Source organism: Phyllostomus discolor, chromosome 6 (assembly GCF_004126475.2).
Source record: "Phyllostomus discolor isolate MPI-MPIP mPhyDis1 chromosome 6, mPhyDis1.pri.v3, whole genome shotgun sequence".
Taxonomy (NCBI): Eukaryota; Metazoa; Chordata; class Mammalia; order Chiroptera; family Phyllostomidae; genus Phyllostomus; species Phyllostomus discolor.
The window spans coordinates 165443333-165451108 of NC_040908.2; the positions used below are offsets into that span (position 1 = coordinate 165443333).

General features: G+C 56.8%; 1 protein-coding gene across 1 annotated transcript; it reads left to right on the forward strand.

Annotated features, from left to right (window-relative positions):
• Positions 1-1040: 1040 nt before the first annotated feature.
• On the forward strand, positions 1041-6581 carry ARL2 (ADP ribosylation factor like GTPase 2). The gene is made up of 5 exons (XM_028515686.2): positions 1041-1238; positions 3447-3557; positions 3657-3819; positions 5202-5282; positions 6122-6581. The coding sequence occupies exons 1-5, from the start codon at positions 1174-1176 to the stop codon at positions 6254-6256; spliced, it is 555 nt and encodes a 184-aa protein (XP_028371487.1). The 5' UTR covers positions 1041-1173; the 3' UTR covers positions 6257-6581.
• The last annotated feature ends 1195 nt before the right edge of the window (positions 6582-7776 follow it).

The window sequence follows — 7776 nt, forward strand, 5'->3', positions numbered from 1 at the left end:
TGGTGCCTGACTTCTCCCCCAGACGTGAGACAGAGCCTTCTCCGAGCGGCCCATGCACATTTCCCATGCAGTGGGCTGGTGGAAGGGCTCAACATAAGACAGTAAGGACCCTGGCCAGGTAGCTCAATCATCTGCATAACCCAAGGCTGGGGGTTGATCCTGGTCAAGGCACATACAAGAATCAACCGATGAATGCATAAATCAGTGGATCGACAAACCAATGCTTGTCTCTCTAAAAGCAATTTTTAAAAAAGACAAGGCACCTTTCTGAGTTTACAATATGCCTAGCTCCTGGCCTCATTTTCATCACTTTTTTCTGTACAGGGTCATTAAGGTAAAGAACCAAACTCTTGGACAGTCATTCATTCAGCAACAAGTATTTAGGAAGCATCTACTACATGCCAATTACTATGCTAAGCACCACGTGAGTCTCAACTTTCTCATCAGCAAATCGAAGATTTTTGCTTCTTAACAGAGAAATGGTGGGCATCCTGAGCGGGATAATTCTTGTGCGGGTCTGTCCACTGCCCTCTTAACGAGACCTACCTGGTAATGGGGACAACCCAATGACGCCATCGCACATGTCCAAACGGCCCCTAGGGGGCACTTTCGCACTTCATGGAGAACCCCACGCCCACCCTCTAGGATTCCTGGTACCAGGGAAAGGGGTAGGTACTGTAACTGGCAGGTTCAGGATGATGCCGAGGGCTAAGATAAGGAGGATCTGGACGACGTTTCCGGGGAACGGGGCCTTACACTGGGCCCGGGATGAGCTCCTCAACAATCTTGGGACTATCGGTTCTGACTCCCGCGTCAAAATTCTTACTCTCCTTGCAGCCAAGACAAAACCCAGGAACTTCAGGTTTCCGTTCCCGGCCGAGCCTGGGGTCTTGGGTAGGTAGGAATGGCGGTGCCCTCGTCCTTCAAGCCCTAGGGATGGGAAGGGTTAAAGCAGGTGGCCGCGAAGAGGCCGCGAAGAAGCCCCCATCACCGCTAGAGGGGCCAGCGCAGCTGCACTGCTGGGCAACCTCATGGTCACGTGGGGCCGAGGGCGGGACTAAGCGAGGGGTCGACCAATAGGCTGTGCTGTTGGTGGGCGTGATAGCCAATAGGAGCAGGGAAAGGGGTCCCGGGACTAGGAAGAAACGGCAGCCAGTAGGGGGCTTCGGGACCATGGGCCTTCTGACCATCCTGAAGAAGATGAAGCAGAAAGAACGGGAGCTGCGACTACTCATGCTGTATCCTCCCGGACGCCGGAGCTGCCAGGGTAGCGGGGCCCCGCCGGCGGGCGGTGCTAGGCGCCCCCTACTGGGTGCGGGGTGCGCGGCCGGACGGCCTGCCCCAACTGCCCATTGTGCGTCACGCACTGGGCCCTACCAATCACTTTAGCAGGGGGCCGGGAGGAGACCGAACCACCCGCTCGGGGCGGGGAGACTCAGTTTCCAAGGCCAAAGCTGTGGGCCTAAAGGTGCAGCAGTCGGACCAGGTGTCCCAATGTAGGGGAGAGCTGGGGCCCGGAGATGCCTCGGACCCCACCACCCTTAGGTCTGGCCGTAGCGTGGGGCCGTCGCCTTTCTCGGCTCTCACCTCCTCCCCCCTGTCGGAGGGGGCCAGACTCTGGCCCCGCCCTCAAGGTCGGAATCCCGGGGGCGTGCGGGCCTGGCCTTCAGCTTCAGAGAGAAGCGAGTGTAGACGCTATGCGGGTCCTTTTGCCGGTGTACCCAGCCGTCCGTTTCTTTGCTGCTGCGTGGCCTATCGACGTCCCCGCGGCTGACCGCGTGTAGGCTCCGCCGACCTTCCGAATCCCATTAACAGGCGTCTGCATTCTCGCCCTACTCCGTCTCCGGCCCGGTGGCGGGCAACTCTGGATCCAAGAGCGGGGCCCTCCTCACCCGCAGCTCCCCTAGCAGGGACAGAAAACATTAACGCACGCAAATAACTGAAAAATAATATTCACAGCATGTCTGTTTTAAAGAGCTCTGAGGTGGACGCAGAGAATTCACTCATCCAATAAATATTTATTGAGCGCCTACTGTGTGCTAGGCACTGTCCGAGGGGCTGGGATAAAACAGCAAAACAAAAACAAGCCCTACCTTCATGGTCATTCTAGAACGTAGGAAGGAGAAAGATGTTAACAAAGAAAAAGAAAATACATAGTATGTACGGAGAAGAATGTGGTTTAAACAAGGTGGTCGGGAAGGCCATGTGGAGGAAGTGGTTGAGTGAAGACAGGGAGGTGAGGGATGAACCTTGCAGATATGTGGGGACTTTTTTTTTTTTAAGCAAAGGGGATGGCAACTGCAGCAAACTCCCTCCCCACGGGGAGGGACTCCAGTGGGTTCTTCAGGGACTGACCTTGGCAAGAGCAGTTGCGGGGGACGCAGCTGGAGCCAAAGCCTCACGGGTTCAAGAAGGAGCAGACCAGAAACTGAAAGTCAGAGTGCAAATGGCCCTGAGAAGATTTGCGGTTAAGGGAGGGAAGTAATGGAATAAGGGGGAGGGGGATCAAGAGAGGGTGTCGTCTGCTTCTAAAGTGGGAGAGAGCCAGAGAGCTTGGTGCAGGGGAAGGATCCAGTGTGGGAGGAAGCGTGCATCCCAGAGTTGAGGGGACAATCAGTGGCCTATTATCAGGGGCTAAGGCTGAGTCTTGGGAGACATTCTTTGTCACGCCTGTGTCACGGGTTTGAGTCACTTGCTCGGAGCGTGAGCAGGAAGGCTGCAGAGTCCAGGGCCCAGGCTCCCTTCCCAGCTGCAAGCCCCCTTAAGTATTAGAAGGAAGGAGGAGGGTGTTTCCGTCTTGCTGGTGAACTCACATGTGCCTACTCAGCAGCAAAAGATTTGGAATATTCCAGAAACAAGTGAGGATGGCCACCTCCAGATACTTGATCTTGGTGTTCCCTCTGCCCAGAGTGCTCTTTCACCAATCCTCCAGAAATCTCGCTGCTGGTAGTTTGGGTCTCAGCCCAAGACCCTCAGAGAGGCCGTCGCTGCGGCCTGAGCTAAAGGAAGCTCCTGCAGGGGCCCTCTCTGCAAACCTCCTCCTTGAACTTCTTGTGTTTTTTTTTTCTTTTTCATTGTATTTCAATACTCACCAGGCTCTGATTCACCTTGTTTCTCATTTGTGTGCACTCTGTTGGCTGTCTCCACACGGGAGCGTAAGGCGAGAGGGCAGACTTGACCCAGGGTGCCCCTAGCACCAGAAGAGGGCCTGGCACTTAGTAGGTGTGCAGTAAATGTGGAGTGAATTAAGGAGCCTTTGGTCTGGAGGAGATGATACCGATTTCTTGATCCTTCCACATTTACCATGGGCCGATTGTGGGTCAGTCACGAGCTCAACTGATTCTGATATGTGGTAGGAAATGGTTTGTGCCCTAAGAGAGGGGCACTCTGATGGTGTTACCGCCCTGCAGAGTACAGGTGTTTCTCCTTAATCTGGTGTGTCCCAGCGGCCTAGACAACGCTGGCAAAACAACTATCCTCAAGAAGTTCAATGGGGAAGACATCGACACCATTTCCCCGACGCTGGGCTTCAACATCAAGACCCTGGAGCACCGGGGGTGAGCAGCGGGGTCCCTGCCAGCGGGCCAGCCCAAAGCAGCAGGGGGAGGGCGGATAAGGGGCCAGGCTGACCCTCCAGCCACCTGTTCCCTGCCTAGGTTCAAGCTGAACATCTGGGATGTTGGCGGCCAGAAGTCCCTGCGGTCCTACTGGCGGAACTACTTTGAGAGCACTGACGGCCTCATCTGGGTGGTGGACAGCGCCGACCGCCAGCGCATGCAGGACTGCCAGCGGGAGCTCCAGAGCCTGTTGGTGGAGGAGGTGGGCCTGGCTGAGCGGGTGGGGGGGTGGAGCCCGGCTTCCACCAGCATCCAGGCCCCAGTGCCGTGCACACATATATGCACGTGTAGACACGTTCCCCACGTGCCCAGCACCCTTGCGGAGGCAGAGACGACCTGCACAGCTGGTCCAGGGAGGCGCGTGGCGCCACATACCGGTCACACTGCAGACCTGGGTTCACATCCCTGTAGTGTCGCTGCTTCCCCACCCTTAGCTTCAGTTTCCCGCCTCCCATGGAGCTTTAGGAAGATGACCGCAGGCCAGCGCATGAAGCTCTGGGAGGCAGTGGAGTCTGGCTCAGGAGTCAGCCTCTCCGCTGTGTGACCTCAGGCAGGGCACTGAACCTCTCTGAACCTCCACTTCCTCATCTCCAAGATGGGTGTTATAGCTCGGGCGGTCTTATAATTTAGCGTTGAGCCAAAACACTTTTTTTTAAAAATAAAATTTTAGATTTACAGAAAAGTTACAAGGAGAGTGAAGAGAGACCCCGGTACCCATCACCCTGCTTCCCTGCTGCTAGCATCTCACGTGATCACTGTGCATTTGGCAAAACTAAGAAGCTAACACAGGGAAGTTGCCCTTAAAAAAAACTACAGATTTTATTTGCATTTCACAAGTTTCTCCACAATGTCCTGTTTCTGTTCCAGGATTTGATCTGGGTTGCTACATTACATTTACATGAAAAGAAACACACTTTTGAGAGTGAAAGAAGAAGTTCTTAATGATGAGGGACAGCGGGTACAGCCAGGACTATGGGGACGCACAGGGGCATACGGTTGCTGGTTTTACAGTGGCCACCTCCTAAGGGTGTCAGGCAGGGCCAGTGAGATCAGCCGCCCAGGCCTGGGCCAGAGCCCCCCACCCATGCGGAGCAACCCCAGGGCTCAGCACACACAAGGAAATACCTGGAATATGGGCAGTGGGGCCGTGGGAGGGCTCCGTGGACGTGGAAGAGGGGAGAGGCCATTTCCAGCAGACCCCAGGGCCTCGGGGGCAGCCGTGTTCTCTGCGCATGTCAGTTCCATCCGGTGAAGCCATCTAGAACCACAGAGGGCTCGGGATCTTTTGTCCGTTACCCTCTCCCCCTTTTTAGAAGAGGAAACTGAGGCGTAGAGGAGAAAGGTGCCCGCTGGGTGGTGATGGGACTAGAACCAGGGCCCTGGCCCAGCCCAGGGCTCCCTCCACCCTACGCGTGCCCGGCCTCCCAAGGCAGTGTCCACACTGCCTTCCTCTCTTGGGCCTCGCCCACCTCATGGTGCCTCGCCCTGGTTTTCCAGCTGGTCTCTGACCCCAGATGGTCTGGGTGATTCGATGAGGAGCCAGGCCATGCTCTGAGCCCTGGTCCCCTCTGTTTCTCCCCCCAGCGCCTGGCTGGAGCCACCCTCCTCATCTTTGCTAACAAGCAGGACCTGCCTGGAGCACTGTCTTCTAACGCCATTCGCGAGGTGAGTTCAGGGCTTGGTGAGTTCACGGAGGACAAGAGGCACGTGTTTATTTGTTACTTTACTTTAAGAGCATTTATGAGCCCCTGCTGTGCGGCAGGACCTACTGGGGCACTGGAGACCCAGCGGCCAGTGAGAACAGTGGCCTCAGCCTGGGGACAGGGCTGCAAATGGGTCATTCCACAGGCTAACAGTAGCCAATCGTGTTTTCTGTGTGCTCGGCTCTGCACGATTCACTCTTTCAATTCCCACAGCAACCTCATGAAGTAGGGACTGTTAACGTTCTACCGATGATGAAGCAGACTTGGAGAGGTTCGGTCACTCGCCAAGGTCACACAGCCAGGAAGTAGACAAGCCAGGATTTAAACATAGGCCTGTCTGACCCCAGAGTCAAACATTATTCTAGAGCTTCAGCACCAGAATGAGAAAGAGTGTGGTTAGAATCTTGCTTCTGCCACTTACTACCTGTGTGACCTCAGGCAAGTTGCTTAACCTCTCTGAGCTTTGGTTTCTTCCTTAGTAAAGTGGCCAGCACAGACCCTGGCTAGGGTGGCCTTGGGGGGAGTGGATAAGAGGACCTTTGTAAGGCCCCCAGCACAATGCCTGGGTCCTAACGGATACTTGAAGCCTGTGTTGCTACTACTTCCTAAGTGGTAGTGCCGGCATGGCTGCACAGAGAGCCTGTGCCTCGGAGGGCTGACAGACCACCAGGGGCCAGGGGAGGTTTCCCAGGGCAGGACCTTGAGGAGGCATGGCTGTCCCCTGGGCCAGGAGAGGGGAGGAGCTGCGGGCGGGCGGGCGGGCTGGCCACTGGGCCCCACCAGCACTGTCCGCCCTTCCAGGCCCTGGAGCTGGACTCCATCCGCAGCCACCACTGGTGCATCCAGGGCTGCAGCGCCGTCACCGGGGACAACCTGCTGCCGGGCATCGACTGGCTCCTGGATGACATTTCCAGCCGCATCTTCACAGCCGACTGAGCCGCTCCAGATGCCCCCACCTCTCAGTCGGGCCCCCCCCAGCCCCCACCAGGCCCTCATCAACCACCACCCACGGGGGGATGGGAACCAGCCAGCCCAACTAACACTCCTTGTCCCCCTCCGTAACCTGCTGCTGCTGCCCACTGCTGCTCCTGTGGCAGGCGGACTGCTGCCCCGGCCGTCACCCAGGCTCCCGACCCGGCCTGCCTGCAGCTGCCATGCCTAGAGGGAGGGCTGGGGCCGGGAGGGGGCTGCCTCTGCTGCTATCAGGGCTGTGAGCCTCGTCCTTGCTCAGCTGTGAGAATAAACCGTTCCTGTCCTGGTCCTGGCCGAGTCGTTCGTTGGTTCGACAGCCTTGGAGACTGCTCAGGCCCACAGTCCAGTCAGAGAGATGACCAACTGCTGCCTGTGTTGTGTCTCTGAGATGTGCAGAGGACCGGGCTGCAATGAATGCCATTTGGAAGAGTCCAGGCAGGCTTCCTGGGGGAGGTGATGTTCAAACTAGGAGTGAAGGATGAGTATAAGTTTTCTGGATAGAGGAAGAGGGAGGACAGGTTACCAGAGGGACTGCTACCCTCAGGGGTGTGAGTTGGAAAAGAGGTGCACCCCCACACCAAGGCTCACAGCTTCTTGAAGGGAACGTGGGCTGAATTTCAGCTCCCAGCTTCCTGCCGCAGCCCGGAACCCACGTGCAGTGGACAGCCTGCAGAGGGAATCACATGACAGGAATGAAGGGCAAGGGCTCTTGGGAAATAGGGAGGGGCGAGGACTCAGGCAGGGCTAGCTAACCAGGAGCAGAGCCAGTAAGGGGCCTTACCTGAAGGCTACAGTGCACTCTCCAAAACAGGGGCCAGTCTGGGAAAGGGTGGGAACCAGGGCAACCCCAGGGTGGCAGGACAAATGGATATCCCCACAGGGCCTTTTGCTGTGGTCCCAACAGTGGCTGCTCACTCTGCTGGGTTCTGTTCAAAGCACCTGCTACTCACCGTCACATTTAAGGACGACCCTAAGCGGTATAGACTCAGTATCCTGTTTACATGGGAACTGAACCTCCAGGAGGTCACAGGACTTGCGCAAAGCCACCGAAGGGGGAAGAGGAGGAGCTCGGATTTGGACCCAACGCACCTAGCCACTACCCACTATGAACTGTTTCTAGTTTTTGTCTCTGCTCGAAATTCGAACTCCAGGGAGGGGGACTCTAATGTGTCTAATGAGAGAGGAGTGGTTTTCCCAAGAGAAAGCGCAGGGAGACACCCATTCGCTTCTCAGCCAGCACTAGGATCCCCGCCTGGAGGGGCAGAGACCTGTGCAAAGCCCTGGCTCCGTCGGGGTGGAAGAAGGGAAGCGGGAGTCGGGTGGACGGCCTCGGAGCATCAGCTGTCCTTCGGTGCAGACACCGAGAGCCGCTGGCCCTGTCCTCCGTGTGGGACAGGCACAGCGGACCCCACACTCCCCAGTCTCACGCTAAGTGAGCACACCCAGATGTGCCACTTCACCGGGTTATGCTGAGCAAGTTGCCT

Excerpts from the sequence above, each read along its gene's own strand:
- ARL2 (XM_028515686.2), top strand. The coding sequence starts at position 1,174 with ATGGGCCTTCTGACCATCCTGAAGAAGATGAAGCAGAAAGAACGGGAG. Across the intron at positions 1,239-3,446 it reads GAGCTGCGACTACTCATGCT|CGGCCTAGACAACGCTGGCA; the intron begins GTATCCTCCCGG and ends GGTGTGTCCCAG. Across the intron at positions 5,283-6,121 it reads CTTCTAACGCCATTCGCGAG|GCCCTGGAGCTGGACTCCAT; the intron begins GTGAGTTCAGGG and ends CCGCCCTTCCAG.